Source organism: Macrosteles quadrilineatus, unplaced genomic scaffold (genome assembly GCF_028750875.1).
Source record: "Macrosteles quadrilineatus isolate MER2022 unplaced genomic scaffold, UCM_ALF_1.0 Scaffold_5__1_contigs__length_97177068, whole genome shotgun sequence".
NCBI classification, from domain to species: Eukaryota; Metazoa; Arthropoda; class Insecta; order Hemiptera; family Cicadellidae; genus Macrosteles; species Macrosteles quadrilineatus.
In genome coordinates, this window is record NW_026542598.1 from 10229873 (window position 1) to 10255878 (window position 26006).

A 26006-nucleotide genomic window follows, 5' to 3' on the forward strand; every position below is an offset into this window, starting at 1 on the left:
ATTCTGTTATATCTACTCAGTTACCGTTACCCATTTATTCCAGCCATAAGTATTCTACATATAATTTCTTAACTTTCTTAATCTTCTTACATTAATTTCTTTCTTAAAAGTTATTAAGAAACTCCTTACCACAAAAAAAAAACTATAAATATTCGTGTGAAACTGACATTATCCCCCTTGAAGTTACATTAACCCTCTTTAAAAAAATATTTTTTAATCCTTTGTGACTTTTTTTAAAGATTCACTTATCAAATTCGATGTATATTATACCACAGACAATTATTATCCAGACGGTTGTGATGATCTACTGTATTCGAACTTGTGGTCAATTCGTGGGTCATGAATCTGAAAACGTGTATACATTGCTGAATATTACAATTCTAATAGTATATGAAGAATTGACATTCTTGATATATTATGTCTTGGTTGAAATTGTAAACTTTTTTACCTCAGTAGAGTGATCAACGATATATATTCTCCTTGTTGCTTAGTCTTCAAGGTACCGGTAAATGTTTAGCCTACATTTTATTTTATTTTTTGAATTGGCTGATTGAAATGTTTACTAGGCGCAGTGATGTATTCTTTTTATTAATTATTTCTTGATTGTTCTACTAGCGTTACATTGATCTGACCAACTGCAATATCTTTCTTAAATAGGCCTAGTGCTTAATTTCGTTATAATATCTTCATTCAATAATTGTACATTGTACATTGATTTGTGTCAATATTCTTAACCTAGTGAATACAGTTCTTAAAGACTAAAATTACGTTCGAAATTAAAATGTTTAAATAAGAAACACATAAATAAAACCAAGTTAATTGAGGAAACAACTCTTTGATGGAGTAATGGGCAATTTATATCAGAAGATTTTAACATTATATTGGCATATTTATACTATAACTACTGAGCAAAACACACATATAAAACACAACCCGCTCAACCCACATACACACACGACTTGATATTTACATTGTATGAGATTAGTAGTCTACTTGCAGTATTCAAACTCTAATGTCCAAAAGACTTGGATCAATGATAATTGGATCTCAGGAACGTTAGCTCGGAAGGTATTTATTATCTGGATATGGCACAGTATTGTCGAGTCACATAACGGATGCATTTGACTGGAAGTATTGTGTTTTGCCGAAGTGCAGCGGAGTGGACAAGATGCACTATCGATTTGCGACGCTCCACTAGGTAGTCGATAGACATATTAAATTGAGGAATAATTTAGCTCAGTTTCAGGGAAATAGGAGTTTCTTTCCTTCATCCCACTTGATAGTTTTAGAATTGTCAACAAATTTATTTTGAAAGATTTTCTTTCGTCACCCTAAAATTATGCGTTTTGAAATGGTTTACCCACCAAAGTCGCTCGGGGTCTTGATAATAGACCTTACAAACAATTTACAAGATGCCTCTGTAATTTAAAATTATTATTTTAATCATAAATGAAAGAAATTACACGGAGATACTTATTGAAACGAATACCTGCAGAAGTTATTCAACGGTGTTCCCAACGTCAAAAAATCCATTGTTTGTTAGTGCGGCGTGTAGCATATTGATCTGTGTATGATATAACCAATAAATTACAAGAATCGAAAATTGATCTAATGCTTTGAATTAGGTTATGAACTATGGATGAAGCAAACCTGTTTTTATGAACTGCCTTATTGAACTTATTTAACTTTATACAAAGGTGCAGTTTTGTCTAAGTTTTCCTAGCTCCTATTTGAAGATGTAACTTTGCTTTGATTGTATGATGCAATAATAATGTGTAAATGACTATAAGCCATCTTAGAAATTCCCGTCCACAAAAGTTGTAGATCAACACTTGCATTGTGAATGTTACTGCAAAAAATCTTCTTTATTGATATTTCGATTAATTTAAGAGACGAAATTTATCAATAATCAATTTAACTTCCATTTATTGCATTTGAAAAGTGATAAGGTTTGCATCTAAACATCTTGAAATTGCAACGGCTGGATTTTGCAAAATGAGATGAAAACCATTTTCTGTAAGCCGTAAACAATACCTATACAAAAATTTTTAAATTGGTGAGCTGAAAGAATACTGTGTAAAAAATATTGTTTGTGTATTGAGTTCTTTTGATTCTCGCTAAGTAAAACGGGAACATCGATGTATATAACTCTACATACATCGATGGTCGGGAAGAGGCTCTTAGGCCTTTGATACTATCTGCACTGTATCGTTCAAGGCACCACCCCAATCAACTTGTGCAGCATTTTGTACAAGTAGACAGCGGTGGATTAATGTATTACAACACTCTTGTAAATGTAAGCAAATCTCCCTAATTAATACTAGTCGCTAATAGTTTAATAAGCAGTCGGTCGCAGCTTGCAGCTAGCAACTAGCAGCCAACATGCAATATAAGCGGTACAAGGTAATCTACCGCGGTGATTGGATTTGAATCTTCTGGTGCGAGGATAAATTAATAACTTATTAAGTTGGAATCAGCTGAAGTGTAAATAGTTTATTCAGCGTTACAAGACTCGGGTTTTCTTGTCTTCGGATGATCTGTTGATTAACATGTACATCGTGTATCTGTTGCTTGGCGTCTGGAGATAATTCCGAAGTAATTTCTGATTGGAGGCTGTTATGCATTACAAAATTAAATGTGTCAAAGCTGAATGTTGTTAGGTTTTACGGTTGGGTTGCACACTGCCTAGCACTGGGTATCTGAGAGGTATGACGCTCGTCTAATATGGAAGTACTCCGGTTCGATCCCAAGAAATGTAGCATTTATTGTTCGTAACTTTGTCATAAGTGGCCTTGACTAAAGTAACACCTGACCACAGTCTGTTGGAAATCTATTTAAGTTATCTTACCTGTACCACACTCATCTCTCATTCATGCTTTTTCTGTGTGGAACCATCTAAAGTCTGCATACACCATGAACGTAGTTGATTCAACCACTGAATGGTTGAACTCTGGTAAATTACTGATTTCTGTCAATTACCCAGACTTTACAACAATGTAAAACTTGGAGGAAATGTGATATTGCCTATTTTTTGTAGCTGCAATAATTGAAAGTGTCGAAAAACAAGACACTGACGACAATTGTGTCAGTTATCTCTATTCGGATGAAACCCCAGCTACAAAGTACAATGAATGGGATGTCTACCTTCATATTAAAATTAAACACTTTTATTATCCATGTGCCACTTAAGTGTTAACAGCTGTGAAGGGGTCACGCAATCCACTGGATTTTGTAACACAAATTGTCTGTCGTCTCCCTAGCAACACTGCAGAGTGCAGATGAACTCTGTTGCAGCAACTCCCAAAGCACATTCCGACTAGATGCAACGCCGCGGTCAAAGTTGAAAGTGCAGTGTCATTTGCACGCGCGCATTATGATTTATCTCCACAAGATAAACTCACCCTGTTGACCGTGAACTTGTGTATTCTTTATGCTGTTTGCATCGCCCGCAACAAACAATGTAGGACACACTGATTACTTACTAAAAAGTCTTAGCCAATCTCTAGTTATAGCCCTGAGTTTGTTTAAATTTGGCAATACTGGTGATTTGTGTAGTAATTATTTGTGAGCTGAACATTAGATTTATTGGACAGCGAAGACGGAGCCAACATTGTGCTTTTGTGTAAGCAAATACACAATGGGGAAGAGTTGGTTACCGCCATTCTCGTAGACTTGGTTCTGACTAAATAACACTACGTTCAAAATTAAAGATTATATCTAGAAAAATAATCTATGTAATACATTTAATTATTGGACACATATTTTTATTAATCAATCATTGATTTTTATAGTTCTGTGTTACAAGGAAAGTTGTTTTTATGTCCCCAGATTTGGTGAAGATTAGCCGATTTTAATAAAATCCGGTAGAATTTTGTGAGTCTGTAGTACCACGGAGACCAAATGATCGATGCCGTGGATGCGTTTTCAAGTCATTATTTATCAGTTCAGTTCGTGCTATTATCATTTTACTTGACTTCCAATCCATACCTACTGAAGATTCTAATAGTTGTACGCCAACGTTTGATGTTGTGCAGACTGTATCTAGACACTAATGGACTAGGTTACCAGTTTGGCGTCAAGTGGTAAACAAGACAGTCATCGCTGGCGGCTGCAGCTGGTCTTGAACTTGACGCCCAGAATAGCAGATAGCTGCTGCAGTATGTGGCACAAAGTCAGTTGGCAGCATCCGCCGGGTCAATTGCAGCTCTGCACACTTCGTACTGTTGAATTGGTCCAACTTTGTGCTTGTTAAACCACAAAGTAATAGTGGTGAGGATCTTGAATTCAAGCTTCAAAATGCGTGAAACATCTGAAAATTGGAACGCAGTCTTATCATTGTACCAATCATTTTGTGGTTTGGACAGTGTGAAATATTGATCTTCCGGAGATCAGCTGGTTCCTTGAAACAGTGAAAATACTGGCAGAGCTTTTGATTGCATTGCTTTAATCATCTTCTGGGCAAACTACAATAATTTCACAACAAAAAGTCGGCCAATGTTTTCGCCTAGTTCAACGTTGCTGCCATTTTCGAAGACTAAAGATATGACTTTCCCCTTTAACCGAGAAATCGTTTCTTTGGAAAAAAATTCTTTAGCCTTCATGGGTTTTCACATTTGTGTGAAGAGGTGATCCAAATTAAATGAAATCTATAAAGCGATCGTTCGATACCGATGGAATTATTAAAACAACGAGGTGTCGTTTTTTGTTTCAAAAGTAATGAATACTACGGGTTTTACCAGCTTAGAATATCAACGTTCTTTTAATAAACGTGTCAAGGAATTCAACGACTTTTGATTGAGAAATTCGACGCAACGGTTTGAGTAATACAATCTCGCGTACATAGTACTACAGAATGAATTTGTGATTGCAATTTGGAAATGTTTACTAGATTTAACCTTCTAGTTTTGACCCTATATGCCTTCTCTCGATAGATTCTGCCAATAGTTTGATCGTGTATACTGTTTACACGTTCTACTGGATCAAAGTTCTGATTGTCCTTGTCTTGTTGCAGCAACAACCGCCACCAGCGGAACATGGCGGAGAAGATGCGGCGAGACAAGCTCAACTTCTTCATCAACGAGTTGTCAACTCTGGTGCCCATCATCAGCTTCTCGCCAAAGAAACTGGACAAGACCAGTATCCTGCGCTTGGCCGCCACCTACATCCGTCTACATAATGGTGAGTGTTACTACTGCACATACTTGTTGTACTTGTGACCCTAAAAGGTTAACTTTGACGCTTCAGAAACGAGTGAGTAAATAAAGTCCATGATACTGTATTTCAAGGCTTTTGGGGTTGATTCATTTTACACTTATCGGACCCATTTATGTTGATGTTGCGTAGGGAGCTTAACTATAATAGTATGAACTTAATATTTGCCGAATTGAGACTCAATCAATCTATCAATCTCCCAATCTATACATCTAATTCCGTAAGCCCAAAATTTTACAATGAAATTGTGAGCGAAAGGGAAGCCGTAGAAAGCTGGGAGGGATCTCAAAGCTGGGAGGTCTGGGCATGACATTTTAGAAGTAATTACTTGAGTATGCAAAGGGAACATATTTTTCATGCTAAAAATAAAACCAATATCTACAAATCCTAATATACCGTTTAGGTTTACAAGATTCAGTTCCCATTGCGATTAGCTTTCGCTATTACTTATTATTAAAGCGCAAGGCCAAACCTTCACGAAAGATGGCATCTATTAAAAAAAGTTTATGTTGCTTTTAACCGCAGAAAGCGGCCAGATTATGTTAAAATAGTACTAAAAGAACCAAATAAAGATCAAGGAATCGACCAAAATAGGATTTCATAATTTGTAGGATGACATTATCTCTATTATGTGTTTTATTTAAGTGAATTTGTCTATATTCAAAGAAATTTATGTATGTTTAATTAAAAGTCATGAAGATCTATAATATTAAAACGTAACAGGGTTTTTTTATTTCACGATTCTGAATCAACCACTTGACGGATTTTCTATTATGTATTTTCTAATATTATTCATGATTTTTGTGTTGAAATAAAGATAATTTTGAGAACTAGGGAATGTCGAAGCCATAATTTTAGTTAAGGGTTTTAGTTTTTTGAAATTAAGTTTTAAATTTTTTAAAGTCTAGCAGCCGACGCTAACATTCTACTCTAGCTTTTGGTATAATACCATTTGCCTAACATAACAGCTGTAAACATTCAGTGTTTTTGACACAAATTAAGCTTTTAGATGAAAATGAAATGACATACGTAGAATTTACTTATTTATACTATGTGTAATGCTATAATCATTGATACGTTCATTTAATCAGGAAGAGGATGAGAGTTTATTTAAATATACATAGTAAAATAATAGGTGTTCTAATTTGTTTTTTTTTAGCAGTCTTTAAAATATTTAGTTTGTTTTAGTAAAATATATTTTGTTATAACTAACAGCTGGTTGAATAAAAAATATTCTTTAAAACTATGAGGTTAGTTTATTTACTCTGAGATTTTGTCATTGATTATAGGAAATAAGTGAAATTCTATAACTATTGCTCTATACAAATCGAAGCTCACAAATCTTCAAAAGAATGCTTATGAAAATGATTTTACTAATCGACTTTTTGAGGAAAGGTTGGGAAAATAACAATGATCCCATGTTTTAATTTATCTTGGAAGTTTTTTCTTTACTATAAATTTTGAACTGCTTAAACTATGCTTGAATTAGTAATAGACTCACTATATAGGGCCTACAGTTTTAATGGACAGCTCGATTCCCGTACGTAGGACGGGCCAACAGCTCGTTATTATTTAAAATGTTCTTTAAACACATCGCATAAACAGTCCTTTGCAATTTTATTTTAAACAGAACAGACATTAAAAAATGCATTATGCAGGTATGTAATAACTGTTATAGATATTATAATATACAAACATTTTAAACGATAATTCAAGGTAGGGTAACCCATGAGACTAATAAAGTTTACAAAATAATTACTAGAATATAGGGGCTATTGCCCCTAGAAGCTATTGTCCTACAAGTTTTACCTAAAATTGCACTGTATACGTTACTCAACCAAAAGACGACTTTTAATTCTGAACAACCCCAAAATGTCTTGAATGTTTCATACAAGTTTTTTTTTTTTATTTGTAATCAAATAGTGTTCTAGATCTAACTAAATACTTACAATGCAACGAAGACTGACATAACAAACACGGTAGTGCTTCCTGGTTGATAAGCAAATAATAACTGATATTATGCTATCATATCCCGGAAACATTCGTGATAGTTGTTCATTGGAGTATTGTATGGCTCAACACGAATGCAGTTGTACGATTGTCAATTGCACATGAAATGCGGATGGAAAAGTGCATAGAGTAATTGGACAACTAAATGAACGCAATGCGTCAGTAAGGTTCTTGGAAATCGTTTTTATTTATTTATTTGTTTATTCATAACGGTCAAACCAATACATAAATATGACAAAACGTAATATGACTTAAGTTAAAAAGAGACATTTTAAAGAAGCCATTTACAGCCAACTTAAAGTAATCTATACTTATAAAAGGCAAAGCCCTCACTGACACACTCACTCACTCACACACTCACTCACTCATCACTAATTCTCCCACTTCCCATTTACCTAGGAGGCTGAAATTTGGCACACCGATTCTTTAGGTATTAAATAGGAAAACTAAGTTGTTTTTATTCTGATCGGACCCTCGGGCTCCGCCCCAGTGGCTCTGGAGTTTCCCATGTTAACCTTATGATTTTTCATATTTAAAAGGAATTAATGAATCTTATCAGCTGTTTCAAATAAGCAAGTTGGTTCTGTTTCTGTTCTATGATGTTCAATAGCATTAAAGTTACAAGGATTACCAACAGGGTGCAGCACTATTATTTTTTTTTTTATTTATGACAACAGCTAATTTGCAACCAAAAGGTGAGTGAGCGTAGCGAACGAACTTCAACCTGGAGGCGAGTTAGCGTAGCGAACGAGCTAACCTGAAGGCAAGTGAGCGCAGCGAAGTAGCTCCAACCTAAAGGTGAGTGAGCGTAGCGAACGAACTTCAACCAGGACGTAATTGAGCCATGCGAACGAGCTCATCTTGAAAATTAAGAAGTTAAACGGGGCAAAGCCCGCGGGTACAGCTAGTATTCAATGAATAGAAGAATAATACAACAACAAATAGATATAATATATAACAAGATATAAGATATAACAATATAACAAGCAATGACAGTATAAATAGGAAATAAATGTAACAAAATATAATAAATAACAATATAAATATGAAATGTAATAGTAGTAGAACGTATAAATGGACAATGGAATGAAGAATAGATAAAAAGAGATAGATTAACAACTCTGGAAAGCATAAGTTGACGCAAAATACCGTGTAAATACAGTGTATTATTGAATTTTATAGCAAACCCCAGAAGAATATGATTCTGGCAATATCAAGTGTATATCCGTGTCCTTTCCTATCGTCCATAGCCAAAACTAAATTGTTATTCATGTTTATGTGTACTTTGAATTTTGTTTTTAAATTATAAACCTTTTAATTAAGTGGAACAGCTTCCCCATGGGCTGCATTATAAACTTAATTTTAAGAGGTCCATGATAAGGATTCTTAGGGCTCTAATCCTGTCAAATTTGGTGAGCGAGCTGCTCTAGTGGTTATAGCGCGGGACATCGGTTAGATTAGAATAGATTTTATCCAAGTGATAATGCCGCAACCCCTAGGTCTAGCCTAGGTAATATGAAACACTATCTCTGACTCGTGCCTAGCGTCCTAGGACAAAAAATCCCATCAAATTGATTTTTGTTGGCAAAAATGTAGGTTGTCGATATTGTTAATATTGTTAAACGAACTACTCTGTTATATTATGAAAACTGTAAAATTTGTAAGTTAACGCTTATTAATTCTATTTTAAAATTTCTTAACAGACTTTCTAAGTTTTAACACCACTTATGGGAACTCGCTAAACTTGATTTTAGAATGTGGTCTAGCTCGTATGTGTCGTGTTTTCGTTGCGTGACCTTATTGTGGCCGAAGTGTGTGAACGGACAAAATTTCTCAGTTTAACTTTTAATATATTATCGTCTGTTCGATGGGCGATTATTTACGTTGAAACTCAGAGAAGAAAGAAATCAATAAACATTCGATATTTTCCATGGGTCGTTTGGATCATAAAGGACTACATCAACATGTTCAATGTTTAATTTTTCTTGTAAACCAAATCATCGGCCATACATATTCATACCAGGGTTTCTGCAGCCAGTTTGATTGGTCCTAACAGAGAAACACACTGATTTATGCTAACAGATTGGCCTTGTTCGAATTCCGTAACTCGATTATTTGTATTCAAATTCTATCGAGCAACCCTGTCGTTAAATCCCTACTTGCAATTCACCAGGACCTTTCCACGCTCATGTTCTGGTAAATCTTAATCTTTATGAAAACAAAACCGTTTTGTGACAATTTTCTCTTTTTTGAATTTTTTACATAAGCGAATAATCTGTTTGCTGTCCCTGATAGAATGTTTCAAAACGGATGTAAGAGGTTTTTAGTGCATAAACTAGACATTTTCGTGACTTTAGGTAGGGAAGCCTTGCTGTAAGTAACAAACAAGAAACGATGTTACAAACGCATTATTCGGATTATTGTGGCACACTTCTCGGTGCTTTACTTCTCAGGCAGGTTGCCGGGAAATCACGTAACGGCGACGATAGGCATCGAAGTGAAAGATAACCATCGATTTCAGGCAACATTTCGAAATCTTCGCCTGTTTTCCCTGTTCTGTCCTTGTAATTGCTAATTACTGCCACAAAATCGGTAAAGTCCATCCATCGGAGATTGATTGCTAGAACCAATTAAGAATTTTGCAGCTAAAAACAGATCTTTCATTTGGACTTTCCGATAGATACTATAATGTGAACAGTTATTATTTCGGTCGTTGTGTCAATGAGGACAAATTTGTTGTATTGAACACCTGTTACATGATTGCATTTTGGTACAAATATGAACCTTTCACATTCCAGTGCCGATGAACGCCATTTCAGTTTGAGTACTGCAATCAATACCGATTGGAGAAATAAATGGATTGCACTAATTTTTGGTTGTCCGCGTCCGAAGCGAAATAATAATTTGCTCTTGGCGAGTAGGAACTCATCAGCTGTGTACTTGGTCCGGTGCAGCTGATAGGTGTACAGTAATTGAATGGTATTTGATGAAGTCTCGGTGTAAATAGTTGTTTACTTGAAGGCTCGCACGTTGTACAACTTACAGTTTTCAAATTGAGCTATAATTGGTCCACTGAAACTACATAATATGATAGATTCTATGCTATATATTATACATAGCATATAATCTAGCTATAAACACAGAAGGTTCGTAGACTTGCCTGATTTTACTCATTAAGTCCATATGTTTTAGTTTAGCCAAGTTGATGGCTGAGGTGCTTGGTACTTATTCCATGAAGATCAAATACTGTTTATTTCCACCAAAGCTTCAAAGATTTTATTGTATTGATCCCCCATCATCATTAACTTCCCCATAATCCTATTGAAGAATTGTAATTTTCTTCCATATCTGCTGTTTTCAATAATGCGTCCAAATGTATATCAATAACTGTCAGCTGAGTTCTAATTAGTTTACTATCAATAGTTTTAAGTCAGTGGTGGTTCAGTCCAAGCCTTGGGTTCAGTCTACTGCACTTTCCACCGCAATCAAAACAGACCAAATAATTAGTTAAACAGTAACTAATAATTAGTTTGGTTAACAGGTGTTCGTTATTATTACCGAAATGACTTGGGTAAGTTACACAAATAAACAAAAGACTATCCGATATTTTCGTTTAGAGTAAAAATTGTTCAGTTTTATTTGTTTGTTAATATTTTCCAAGGTTAACTAACAACTCGTTAATAAAAGTAGCAAGTAGTGAGTTGAATTATACCCGGTATGGATCATAAACATAAACATATGACGTTTTTGGCCCGAATCCTATGCTAAACTAGCTGTAACCCGCGGGCTTTGCCCCGTTTAACTTCTTAATTTTCAAGATTATCTCGTTCGCATGGCTCAATCACGTCCTGGTTGAAGTTTGTTCGCTACGCTCACTCACCTTTAGGTTGGAGCTCGTTCGCTACGCTAACTCGCCTCCAGGTTGAAGTTCGTTCGCTACGCTCACTCACCTTTTGGTTGCAAATTAGCTGTTGTCATAAATGTAAAAGAAATAATAGTGCTGCACCCTGTTGGTAATCCTTGTAACTTTAATGCTATTGAACATCATAGAACAGAACCAACTTGTTTAATTGAAACAGCTGTTAAGATTCAATAATTCCATTTCTCATAAGGTTGACATGGGAAACTCCAGAGCCACTGGGGCGGAGCCCGAAAGGATTTTTGAAATAAGAATATGCCTATATGTTAATCGGGAATGTGAGCTATCATCATGTCAAATTTCAGCCCAATCCGACCAGTATTTTTCGAGTTTACTTTTCCCATACACACATACACACATACAGCAACCACCTCTTTTAGCGAATTTCCCTATAGGGAAGTAGCTATTACCGTAGGTGGCACGGTAAGACCTAGACCCGGGACCGATTTACTTTTTCATTTTGATGTCCCCAGAGGCCAAAAACACCATTCGTTCAAATTTTTATATATGTATATATATATATATATATATATATATATATATATATACTTATATATATATACTAGCTGACCCGGCGAACTTCGTATCGCCTAAGTTATAGGTTTCCCCTAAGACAGACCGATGGAAAGAAAGTACCGTTACGTTTAATTTTCAAGATGATCTCGTTCGCATCGCTCAATCACGTCCTGGTTGAAGTTCGTTCGCTACGCTCACTCACCTTTGGGTTGGAGCTCGTTCGCTGCGCTCACTTGCCTTTAGGTTGGAGCTCGTTCGCTACGCTAACTCGCCTCCAGGTTAGCTCGTTCGCTACGCTCACTCGCCTCCAGGTTGAAGTTCGTTCGCTACTCTCACTCACATTTTGGTTGCAAATTAGCTGTTGTCATAAATGTAAAAGAAATAATAGTGCTGCACCCTGTTGGTAATCCTTGTAACTTTAATGCTATTGAACATCATAGAACAGAACCAACTTGTTTAATTGAAACAGCTGTTAAGATTCATTAATTCCATTTCTCATAAGGTTAACATGGGAAACTCCAGAGCCACTGGGGCGGAGCCCTTTTAAGAATTTTGAAACGGGAAATAGTTTACGTCCGATTCGCATACCTACAGAATTTACACACCAAATTTCATAACGATCGGTGAAGTCGTTCCGGAGGAGTTTGCAGACAAACACTGTGACACGAGAATTTTATATATTAGATATACGTCCGTGAACGCGATAACTTGAGTAATTTTTGTCCGATTTTGATGAAATTTGGTTAAAAGGTGTAAAGCGGGATAAACTTGAATGAGTTCGCGAACCAGCACGATCGGACCATGGGAACAGGGCTTTACGGGGGGTTTTATGGGGTAAAAATTGGTTTTTCTCACTTTTGACCCTCAAAACACAAAATTTCCCGATTTCTCTTTAGACCTTTTTAAAGAGCTTAAAAAAACAAATAATTTAGTATATAAAAGTATTTTTGTTCGATTATTAGTAACGGAGAAAATTAAAAAAATTGTAAATTTAAAATTCCCATGTTATTCTTATGGAGACTAATTGTCAAATGTTGTAGTTTGCTTGTTTATGGATATATTTTGATCAAACTTGGCAAATTTATTTATTTTGTACTAAGCTATCAATATTTTTCTCAAAAACACACTTTATTACTTTCCTTGTAGCAGCAAACCTAGGTACTCGTTAAACCTTATGTTATTAAAATATATTTAACTGAAAATCAATTCAGACAAATGGAAATTCGCTTAGTCGGCAGGTTTGCTGCGGCGGGGTATTTTATAATAGTATAGATATAGATAGATAGAAGATAGATAGTATTAACATATGGTTTAGACAGTTCCATTTAAACAATGTTAAATAACGTATACTTTCGGGCAAAAAACGTCATTTGTTTATGTTTATGATCCATACCAGGTATTTTCTAGTATTCGTGAATTACACTTATTAATTAATTGTAGATAAGTATTTTGAGAATCGTTATGGTCTTGAACTTCTATACAGTTGTTAACGTTCTGTATGGTGTCATAGCAGAACTATGCGATTAACCGCTCCCCAACTGGCGCTATACACCTTTAATTGAGCACGTGTTGCCTACAATGTTTGTTGGTGAAAATGTTGTTTTGATCAAACCGTGTTTGCTACTTTAAAACTGCCATCCAAATCAAAATGGTGCAGTTGATGTCAGGCAGGATCTTAATTGCTAATAGGTGAAGTGTTTTAATTGCAATTTACGTACCTGAGTATTTTGTTTTCTTTAAAGTCATTTAGATAACTAACAGACTGACTTAACATGTTCAAACGGAAAAATTAACGCGACTCCTGTGTATTTACGTAACGTATTCTATATACTGTACAAATTTGCAACAAACAAATATTTTATGTCGTAAAGAAACTCCATTCTCTAACTCAATTACTACTGTGCAATCAAATTGTACATCAATAAATAAAAGGTATCAACAATCTGACACACTTTCTCCCATTATTTTGTCAACAACGTTTGTCAATGGTGGGAGTAACTGATATTTTAAAAGAGAAATATTTTTTGCTTAGAAAAGCTTAATGAGACTCAAATTGAAAGTTAAATATGTGAAGTTCGGTGTCGTTCATCATTGTGGAATGATAAAGACAACAACTTAAACTACGTTGACAAGGAAGCTGTGGGATAAAGTGGAGCAGCGATTGACATGCCAGCTAAATTAATTAAATCATTTACTTCACAATATGGTAATTTTAGGGAAAGTTAAAAAAAATTACATGCCGCTCAAACAGGCGCTCTGTGCTGCGTAGCGACATTGACGCCCTACACAATGGATCAAACACGACATTAAGTGCAGAGACAAAAGTAAACGTTTCTTATAGTGATTTATGAAGAGCTCATCTAAAAGTTGTCGGGACACGACATTTTGTGGGAGTATAAATGATATTTTAAGATGATATTTTAATGATATTTTAGTTTAAAATTTTATAAAACTGTCCCCTTGTTAATCAGAAGTATTCTCTCAACTCAACTTCGCTGTCTAGCTGATAACGCCTACAAACTAATAACTTATATACAATCCCTCACTTTCTCTTCTTTTGTGTAAATCAAAACACGACTTCGGAGTTAAATTCTCTAAAATATCAAAAACATCATCATATCTAACTAAATTCCTCATATGACAATAAAGCAGCCCTTCACAATCTCTTACGTGAACTCAACTCTGTTTCACTCCGCTCAACAATACTAAAAAAATGCGTACTTACGCACGTATCTTCTTACACAGCCTTGGACATCAATAAAATAAATTCAGCTGCGTCCCACCAACAACTAAATCGCAGCGCATCTTTACGCGTCTAGCAAACAGCCTACTAAGTAAGTGCCTTCACCAGGAGCGGTAATTGGGTGCCTTTATTGGTATTTGAGTGCTTTTGCGAAAGTTTAACAATCAGGTTACTGTATGCATGATGTATAATCCGAAATCGACTTCACGTTCCTGGCTCTATGCAAAGTTTTTAATGTTTGAGAATTCAAACTGTTATCCACATAAAAATAAGATTGTTAGCAAAACATGCTTGTGTGTTGCAGTGATCTTCGGCTCGGCGCGGGGAGGCAGGGAACGCCGCTCATCAGCAACCCCCTCGGCTGCCGTCCAGGGTCAGATGATGGAGTACTTGCCACAGTACCTGGCCTCCTTCAACTGGTCCGAGAACGTCCTTGAGGTACGTACACTATTTGGCTTGTACATTCATTGTTTCCTCTGTTTAGTATTTTTTGTCCCCGTTGTCTGTACTTTGAGTAAATAAATCCTACTCTCGCTAAAAACTCGCGAAATTGGACGTGATTGTTTTAAGTGTCGAAACTCAACGTCAGAGTGATTAGTTTCCGACTGACGTCAGCCGCTGACAGGTTTATAAACCGGATCGGATCAAACGGAGGTAAAAAGTTGAGACTTCCTAATCCGTTTAGTTTCATAAACTCGCAGGGACTTTAAGACTGTCGACTGTCGAGTACTCCCTCTCCCCCTCCCCCCCCCCCCCCCCGCCAAAAATATATGTATACCTCGCAGACTTTTAGGTTGACGAGTTTTACGTAATTAGGCTTTTAGGCTTCTTAGTCCAACACACAGTGATTTGCCATCGACATGGTGTGGTTTTGGGGCTATCAAGTTATTTGACTAACAACTATAACAATTGTAAAAAATAATCAATCTTTGCATAATATTGTGCAGTTTACTTGTGCTGTCACCTTCGGTCAACAGTTTGATACAGCAGCTCTTACTTCAAGTAGACTTGTTCTACTCGGACACATCATCATAAACAGTGATTCTCTTGAGTTTCAAGAGTTAGGTTCCCACGAAGTCTACTAGGACTATGTTAGTATTTCAGTTGTCTCTTAAAGTACTCCAGACGTCAAATTACTTCGGCCTTGCCGCGTTGTTGTTATCATAAAACAAGACTTGCGGAATCCCTTAAAAATCCTATTTTAGTTAAAATGGCAAAAATTTTCCCACCTCAACTCAACACAAAAAATGCTCAACGTATCCTGATAAACTAGTATTTCGTCTTTATATTGGATGCCCATGCTTATTTTCGTTACTGCAATGTTTAAGCACCCTTTGGTTGTTAAATTATTAGTGCAACGAATTTTAAGTTTCATTGTTTTTGTAGTCTTATGATACAATTTGTGTTATGACCCGTATTACCAGATATTTAATTGTTTTCATTTTTCTAAGGATAATAATTCCAATATTGTTTGTTTTATATATACATAGTACCACCGAATTGTTGGTGTTATCTACTTTCTGGTGGATACCTGCGATAAAATATCTTTTTGGACGATAAATGTGTAAACATTGATTTTCGAATCAGTATAAAATCCTTGGCAGATTAGTGTAACAAAGGTTTGAACGTGAAACCATTGTATGCGATATTTCAACATTTTACCCCGGATTATAGGGTTTTCAGAGATGACATTTAATGTTAAGCAAATCCAGTCAATTCAGTGCCATTACCATCGACGCACGACGCCATAGCAACCACCGCATGCTGTTTGACCAAGCCACGAGGTAGTGAAACGGCCATTCCTCTCTTGAGTTGGAAATAAATAAATAACCGCGGGAAGTTATTAAAAATTAACATTTTTTATTAATATATCGATTGATCTGGTGTTGAAATCGAGGTTGATCCTAGCTCAGAAACTGTGTTTCTAACGAATTAACTTTCCACTGTAAGGAGAGACTGTAGTGAGCCTTATTTGTTGTTGTCATATTAATTTTATATGATACAATTCAAACGAAATAGCACTAAGCTGCTTTTATGCAAACCCTGTGACTTCGGAGAGTAGATATCCCATGGTAGCCGGTTTTAGGATTAAAATGAACGCATTTGAATTGAGCCAGAGTCTGCTGATGTTTGTAGGCCTACACACCGATCTTTCGAGATCAATGTAAACGACAACTTCAAAAAGTTAACTTGAAGTTATAAAGTTAACTTTGCCAAAGTAAAGTGTAGCATCTTTTATGCCCCACCGAAAAGATTTAAGTATGAAAGCTAAAAAGAGGAAATCAAAACTGTACAGTTGCGTTCCGTGAGGGGTTTATTCAATTCTATCCTGATTGAATTAAAACAGTTTAAAGCATAATATGTATGCATGTTGGGATGTCTTATTTGCACACACCATTCGTTTCTCTCTCCACTAGATCAAGCTTTCAATCGTGACACCTCAATCGTAAAATAGGTTGAGTAGGACGGCTGGAAAAGGGATGCAACAGAGATCCTCTTTATTGTATTAAGTATATAGTTTTGAATTAAAATGGGTTAAAACTTGGATTATAGGTATTTTACTCTTTGTAATTTTTTAAATATTTGTGTAAAATTCATTTTTACTTCCTTTCAACACTTTTATTCTTATCTGTAAACGGCAAGAGAATTACCAAACATAAATAATAACTCTCGTTCTCTTTAGCAAAAACAATGTATGTATGTAATGCAAACATTAACATCTGGAAAAATAGTTTTCCTACAGTTACCTGACAAAGTTGCTTACCTTGTATACTGATTATAGTACGCCATTATAGGTTAGTAGCAAATTGCTTCACTTGCCTACTTTTGTCACAAACATTTTACTTTTGCCGCACTCTTTTTTTGCCGCACTCTCCAACTAACAACACAAAACAGTGTGCGTATAGTAGGCACGTAATATGTGTACGCTTGAAAAAAATAGTTGGCAACAAGATACTACGACTGCGATCAGCTGGGGCAGCATTTCCCATTTCGTTCAACGCTTGGATAAAAACGTGTTGTATAGTGTTTAAAAGACTAATTATTTATACGAGAGGTCGTCCAGTGGTCGAAACTCGACCAAAAATATGTAATGTACTCACTTAACTATTTTCACCCCACACTGTAAATAAAACATGTGATTGGAGTTTCCTCCATTTGTTTTGATTTTCTGTTTATATTTCGTTGTTATTTCGTAACCAGCATAGCAACGCATAAGATCCATGTTAATTTTTTACAACTTTTAAACTTATTTTTTGTGCTTATCTTTGAGCCTATTTAAATTTATAAAGGGATTCTGCACACCTACAGGAAAATAGCTTTCCAACGGTATGCGTAGATTTTCCCTACGATGCACACGAGCTGAGAAAAAAGGTTTTAAAGAAACATGCTTGCCTATTAATATATAGATAGATGCTACAGTTACTGTAGGAATATAATATTTAACGCGAGTGCAAAGTGCCTTTGCTACACTCCAGGAACTTTCCACGACAAAGGCTTTGTTTTTAAACGCCGCAAACTCTTTGTTCTGGTTTCAATGTTTTGTTTAGGCCACTTGTATGATTTAAGCTTTAATTGTAGTTGTCTTGTGGATCCTGTAACGTAACTGTTCAACCGAGGATTACCACATTGTAATATAATTTCATCCGGTACATTGTAAAATATCAACATAAATAATAAAAGATCTGTCTGTAAGCCACTTGTAAAATTAATTTTCGTTTGAACTTGGGGAAAGTTTTCCTCTTAGACCAGGAAGTCATTTGGCCTCTTTTAGAATTGGCTCTTATCTTAATGCTCTCGCGATAAGCAAAGCTCTTTACTATGTTGCACTGCACTGTTGCACTTGTGGTGGCTTATGTTTAGCTTTTACTGACGGATTTAGTTTTTAAAATTATGTTTAATTTGTTACTTGTTTAAATAATGTGTCATTGTGCTAAAAATGTGTTGAAACAGAGTTTACCCGTTTTAAACGAACGAAGATACGCTAGTAAACGCTGCATCACACTGCAGTATTGAAATTTAGAACTTCCAGATCAGTGAAATTTAAAATGTGCTTTGAATGGCTTTAGCCTCAGTATTTTGCGTTTATTTTGTTTCTCAAACTCAAAAACTGATTGACATCTTCTGAAAATTGTTGGTAACTTTTGGAAGAAGTACAAAGAATACAATTCTTCATGTTTTCCATCAATTACAAAGTACGCCAACATTTTTAGTAATCGTTATCTAATTAGGCTCAGATAGAATTAAAATTCATATTTTCTAGACACTGAGCTGATCGCATGACTAAATCGATAAATTACTTTCGTCAACCAGCTCCAAGGTGTAACAAATGTTACGTTGTTTTGGCATCACTTTGCCATCTTCAGAGATTAAAGGTTCAGCCATAAGGCGTCGTTAAAACACGAAACCATAAAAATGTCGCACGCAACTCACTCATAGTAAAAACAGGGTTTAAAGTTAAGTTGATATTTATCATATAGGAATGGAATGTCCACTTTACCAACTGTTATCCTGCACACTGCCGTTGACCATTGCCTTAGCGATTATATAGCTCGCCTTCAAATGTGAAAATTATTGATTCGATCCCGTGCGAGTTCAATTGTAGACCCAGATGCCATCAGTCTTTGGATAATCAGTTGATAATGCTATCTAACAAAATGCCGACCCGAAGTCATGTAGTAACAAAACAGGATCAAGAACATTTGCCGTACAAAAAAGTAAGTAGATGCCATTGGCGTCGAAACGCGTTGAAAAAAGAGGGGCCGTAAGGAAAAGAGAACGCGATGGACGGATACTACTAATCTAAATAGCTGTTATATAACCTCAAAGTTGATTACACTTCCCGGTAAAAGTACAGATCGGAGACTGAAGGACAACTGATCAGCTTGTAGAATCTTATCTGGTCGTCTGCTCAGTGCTCAAACAAGGTGTTGGGCCAGCGGAATCTGTCAACATGTATCGGTCATATGATTAGTCCAATTTATGCGTGAACGGCCCACAAGGCTTGTCTCCGATATTTTAAATTTTTTTAGAGACCGGGAAGAATCGATTTTTTTACGCTAATTATTTCGCGATACTGGTGTTCCTTTAGCGAGTTGCCGGTCATACAGGGTGTATTCGATTATCCGTTAGTCCATTTTAGGCTTGAACCGGCCGACTAACAGACTTTTCAGTTAATGGCCCACAAGTCTTTTGTCAAAAGTTTACCTTCTCTTTGAGGGGACCGGTGTTAAATTGCCCTTTCTGCAAGTCTAATCAAGTGGCACAAGCCTTGTGTTGCCTTGTAGTGTTCCCGGCTATTTGATTCTTAGTCCAAATTAGGTCTGAATCAGCGCCTTGTCCCACACGACTTGTCCACCCACCATATTTTGCATTATTTTTTTCTGTCTGCGGGAAATCATCTAATTACTTGACAGCGCTAGTCTTTTTCCTTGACAGTGTTTCCGGTCTTAAAAGGCTCATTAGCTTGTGAGGGAAAATATATAACCCTTTTGATCGACCTTTTTATACCGGCATACTATTGTGGTCAGACATCTTGGAAGTGTGGACGATGCTTAGGTAGTTGATTAGGATTATACGATTACGTTGTTGTCGTTGATTGGCCAACGTATTTTAAAAGGATTCTCAGCGTACCTATATATTTTGTATGGCTCGCTGATCTGAAAAGCTTTCCTGAAATAATTGTATGTTTCGTCTTTTTGAGTGACGGACATCAATGTATATCCATTCATCCATAATATTGTAGTTATTAGCTTCGCTTTCCCCAATTCTATCCGAGGTGTTCGGTGGTAAAATGATTGAGAAAATCTGCAAATTTTGAAGGTACAATCTGGCCAAAACGTCAAAGAAATTACGCCTGTTGAGTGTCTTTCTTTTCTAGAAGACAGCAGACAGCACCTAAGTAAATTATGTGTACACATTTTTCAGATTGTGTTCAATTGAGTGAGTCATCGGCTTAGTGAAAACTCGCCGCCCGTAGCGGTAGAAGACTCATAAATCGTGCCAAATTATATGAATTGTTAATGAGGCAGTGATCAGTGCACGCAGCGGCCCGGAGCGATGCCAGCGTATTCTGCTGGAAATGGGTACTTCTAGACACCGTCCTCCTAGTTTGATATTAGCACAGCAAATATCCTAGGGATATTAATTCTGTAATGGTAGTTTAGACGTATACGACAAAATCCCCTTAAAAGTCAGCCAAACAAAAAACCTGTGATTGGAATTACAACAATAAGTCTGACCATTTGATTCTCGTCAATTTGTATTATTTGGATATTGGACACTGTGTTTTGTCACACAAGGTGATCTGATTGATTGTATATTCTGGGAACTTGTCCTGACACAAACAACCTCAGGTAAGGAAACGTTAATGTAACATTAACGAAAATAAATCTAAAATTAAAGCTAATTATTTTGTTAGGCCTACTTGTGGTATTGGCATGGTGGTTAATGTGAAAAATAATCGATCAAACCGTATTTCTAAGTATAATTGGAATTTAAATTCTAAATATAACTTGTGATGAGTTATCGGTGCGCATGCAATCACATGTTGGACTGCTGCCCGTTGGAAAACTACTTAGTGTTAGTGCTAGTGTATTTCCGGCAACAGATGCAACTGGGTGCTGATGTACTGATGCAGAATACAGCGCGGATGCGTCGCTATGTCACATTGTGATGGTCGTAGCCTACCTCACTACACCTTGCGTTGTGACATGTGATGTAACTACGTATTGATGCAACTGGGTGCTGATGCACTGAAGCAGACAGAATACAGCGTGAGAGTGCCGCTATGTTACATTTTGACGTAGCCTACCTCACTACACCTTGCGTTGTGATATGTGATGTAACTACGTATTGATGCAACTGGGTGCTGATGTACTGAAGCAGAATACAGCGTGGGAGTGTCGCTATGTTGCATTGTGATGGTCGTAGCCTACCTCACTACACCTTGCGTTGTGACATGTGATGTAACTACGTATTCATGCAATTGGGTGCTGATGTACTGATGCAGAATACAGCGTGGGAGTGTCGCTATGTTGCATTGTGATGGTCGTAGCCTACCTCACTACACCTTGCGTTGTGACATGTGATGTAACTACGTATTGATGCAACTGGGTGCTGATGTACTGATGCAGAATACAGCGTGGGTGCGTCACCATGTCACATTGTGATGGTCGTAGCCTACCTCACTACACCTTGCGTTGTGACATGTGATGTAACTAAGTTTACTGCACCTGTTCAAGGTTTCCTACCACTATGCACCTCGCGTCGATATATGCGAAATCATTCTTCCCGTTGATATTTTATTCTTGAAGTATTTCCAAATCTTTTAACCACGATGCGTAAACAGACTTGTTTCTCTGCATTCCGTGCTACATTGCCGCATATGATGATCGATTAGTTGTATTACATTCCTGGCTCTGAGTAATATCTGAGTATCACTATTTGACCACGTGATCTGGGATCCTTGTAAGTGCATTAGCGCCGTTGTGCAACCTGTAAACTGTAAACGCCAGCTTGTTAGTGGCTGTCACGTTAGTATACTCGGGCGTTTCAGCTGGTCATCTGAGTAAAAATTGTCAAATGTAATGCACAGAAGAGACTGTCGTGTAAGTCCTTTATTGAGCCAAATTACCAAAACTTTGAATTATCTACGTCTTACTAACTATCAAAGTATTTAAGTATTTACATGAACTAAAAAAAAACATCAATCAATGACATCAAAACTATAAGCAACTACTGTACTAAGCTGTCCGGGGAGCGAGCTGGTGTAGTGGCTAGAGCGCGGGACTTCGGTCCGTGAGGTCCCGGGTTCGATCCCCGCCAAGTCACCAATGGATTTTATCTAAGTGATAATGCCGCACCCCCTAGGTCTAGCCTGAAGTAATGTGAAAAACAATCCCAGGCTCGTGCCTAGCGTCCTAGGACAAAAAAAAAAACTGTACTAAGCTGTACTGTTGCTAATGACTGTATTCACATTACCAGTTCGAAGACAAAGAATACACGAAAAATACAGGTTTTATCCAGTTTCATCGCATAAACTGCTTATGTCCATAAATTAAGATATAGGATAGTTTAACAAATGTTCTTGTTCATATTTTTCCTTACGATTTTTTATAGTATGTGTATTTCCCACCATGAGTTTTTTCTTGTTAAATTTTTTACCTAACCTTGGTAGAGTTCAGCCAAATTCATAGTTTCAAACTTAAAAATACCATTTTGTTTGTCAAGTACAAAATGGACATTCTCCTTACGATGATACAACATGGCTGTGCTGTAAGGCCCTCGAGGGGGATTTTATCATAACTACAGATTGCGTTGTCCTATGTACATGTCCCGGTGCAGCTATTGTTTTATTTTTGAAAATTTCGAGTTTTATAAATTCAATCGCTTCAAAAAGATTGCCATAACACTTCAGTTATTTTTATTTTTAATAGGCATAGATGTTAGTTCAATCATAAATGTTTGGTCTTAAATTTTAAGTAATGTTGTATAGTTAAATTAAATACAATTATTTGCAAATTGGTGTTATTCTTATCTCCTTAAAAAATTTGTCAGGTTAGGAAGTGTTAAGGAGACCAATATTTGGTCTTTTCTGCTTCAGTTGCAGTAAAATCAAATCTAAATGGAAACAGAAACATTAAAGTTTTTAAGGAAATTGGGTCTTTACAAGCATTATTACAAATTAAAATACACCTGAGCTTTTCTTGGCCTCAGAGGATAGGAAAAAACATATTTAATAACAACTAACGATCCATTTACTACATCAGGGCTTGTTTTAAAAAAATCTGCAAATGAAAAAGCCTTTGGAAATTACCTAACCCCCTTTTGTTGTTTTTCTTTTTGCAACTTGATCGAAACTGATTTGTAACTTAGTACACAACTAGATTAAACCTATTAACTTCTGGAACTTGGTAATAGCGCTCAATTAGTGCTAGGAACTTGCAAACTAGTTGTTGCATCTACATAACAACTTAGTCATTGATTGTGAAACCATCACTTAATGACGTAGGTTCTCCTGCTTCTGGAAAAATCCTCAACAATCACACCAGCAAATATGTTATTACTTTACTGTTGGTGTTTACATACTTTCCTTGTTGGTTGCAGGTTTTTATTGTGGCAATAGAATCTTTAGTATGCAATATTTTTGTAAGCATATATTATTTAAAAATATACAGGGTGTTCAAAAAAGGTGGGGATATATTTTACCTAGTGATTCCTTGGGTCAAAATAAAGAGAAAATCAAGAATAACATTTTTCCCAAAATCGCTTTGTTAACCAGGTATCCGCCATTTTGTATTTTTTTAAACATTTTTATTTTTGAATTTTTCAACCGATCTTTATAAAACTTGGTATGTAGGTTAAGGTAGAAAATAACAATGATAGAAAAAAAATCATCTTGATTCAACTTAAAATTTCAAAATGGCGGCCAGTTTAATTTTTAACTAAAATTACTCAAAAACGGCTAATGTTTTAAAAAAATTTCAAGAACACTTTTATTTAGCATTTTTAATTCCCTATCAAACGATACCAAGTTCAAAAATATCCAATAAAAATAACTGAAATATTATTTATATTCGATCTTTTTGAACTTGGTATTGTTTGATAGGTAATTAAAAATGCTAAATAAAAGTGTTAAAAATTTTAATTGGCTGCCATTTTGAAATTTTAAGTTGAATCGAGATGAACTTTTTTTATGACACGGGTCTCGTCTACCTTAACATGCATACAAAGTTTCATAAAGATCGGTTGAAAATATTAAAAGATAAAAATGTTTATGTAAAAAATAAAAAAATTACAAATATCTGGTTAGCGAAGCGATTTTGGAAAAAATGTTATTCTTGATTTTCTCTTTATTTTGACCCAATGAAATGTCCCCACCTTTTTTGAACACCCTGTATATGTATTTTCGTGGATAACTAAAACTTAATTTACATACGTCATGTGTTATCTGTGGAATTAATATGGATATCGCCCCTTATTGGAAATAACTAAGCTTCATCTTTTTTACACAAATTATAATTGAAAATGTCCACGATTCCTTAATAATCATGAATAAATTATTAAAAATAAACTTCAGACAATGTTAGCAAATGAAAGCTTCTACTGTTATGTGTGCCTTTCCTGGATAAGACAAAAACCCACACTCAGGTTAATTTATTTTTTATTTGTATTCCTCCATTGTTTTAGTATACAAGTTTCAATTAAAATGTATGCTCGATCAGTTAAATTTTATCGTGATTAAATTTCAATATTAGTTTGGTCTAACTCTTTGGTCTTACTAAAAATAATCCTAATTCAGTGTACACTAAAAAAAAAACGACAACAAAATAAAAATCCCCACCTGGTCCAAAATAGTTATTGGCCCTTTCTATTATGAGCCTGGTAACTTGTTAATCCTCAAACATTTCCACTTTTACCGCCTTGGTCATAAAGTCTGCAATATAAACTTGTTTATACAAGCTATTCTAAGTGATTTCTAAAACGTTACATAGTAGCCTTTAGTACATAGTAGTTTTTTTTTTCTTTTGTTTACATTTTTGACCGATGCTTTGTTTGTCTAGGAGATGGACGGCATGCTCATGATTGTCAATGGAGCCGGTCGAATCATCTTCATATCCCACACTGTGGAAAAACTGCTTGGTCACACACAGGTTAGTATCCCTCAATATGTAATAGAATATTCCTTGGAAACCAGTGGGGCGGAGCCTGGGGTTCTCAATCCTGGGGCTTCAATCCAATCCTGGGATTTTGGGATTTATCTAAGTCGATCCTGGGCTTATGTTATTTTATGACTTAACTTTTTAGTAATTTTCAATTTGTGTGGAATCCTCTTGTTGAGTCCTCAAATGTTTTAAACTGGCCGTAAAAATACGCAGTTTTGCCGTCTTTCTAAGTTAAGAAACATTTTCACCCAGAACATTCGTAGGCCTAATCCTGCATTCTTATTTACAGTGTATAAATGAGTGCAGGGCCGAGTGCCAGTATCCAATGGCAATGGTATATTTGGTTTACATAAATAAAATGCCTATTAGCTAATTTCTAATATTCAAAGTCAATGGTGTAATTGATTCACATAAAGGGAACGCCTATTTGCCATTTCCAAAGTCAATGGTACATCTGGTTCACGTCAATGTGATGTCTACTTGTAGTATCCAAAGTCAATGGTATATTTGGTTCATATACCAATGGCTATTTGGAGTATCTAAAGTTCAAATACCTAAGTCAAATATCTAAGTTCGCTGGTGCATTAGGCTAATTCCGCTGACCCTAATTAGTTATTAACAAGCTGCTATACCTGTGCTTTGCAACGGGAAGAAAATGTGACCTAGAGCTATTAAAGTAGTGCTGGTGTGTGTTTTAAAATTTAGCAACTCTATGATTTAGTTTGAAAACATAAACTGATTTAGAAGCGTAAACCTACTTACTTTCAAACCCCTACTTTTGATGTTAATAGATCCATAAGAATATGACAACATACCTTAGTGTAGCAATAGCATCAATTTGCTTCATATTGATGCTTCATGAATTACATGTTTTACCATAATTCTTCAATTTAAGTCAAGCCTCTTCACATGTAGCTTACTATATAAATTAAAACATGAAACG

General features: G+C 35.8%; 1 protein-coding gene across 5 annotated transcripts in view; it reads left to right on the forward strand.

Annotated features, from left to right (window-relative positions):
* Positions 1–26006, forward strand: part of LOC128993757 (basic helix-loop-helix ARNT-like protein 2) — a 183597-nt gene that overhangs the window by 113831 nt on the left and 43760 nt on the right. For all 5 annotated transcript variants that reach the window (XM_054417735.1, XM_054417731.1, XM_054417734.1 and 2 more), the window contains 3 exons: positions 5012–5178; positions 14704–14837; positions 24962–25051. In XM_054417735.1, the coding sequence (XP_054273710.1) occupies positions 5012–5178; positions 14704–14837; positions 24962–25051 (391 nt within the window). The remainder of the gene's footprint in view (positions 1–5011; positions 5179–14703; positions 14838–24961; positions 25052–26006) is intronic.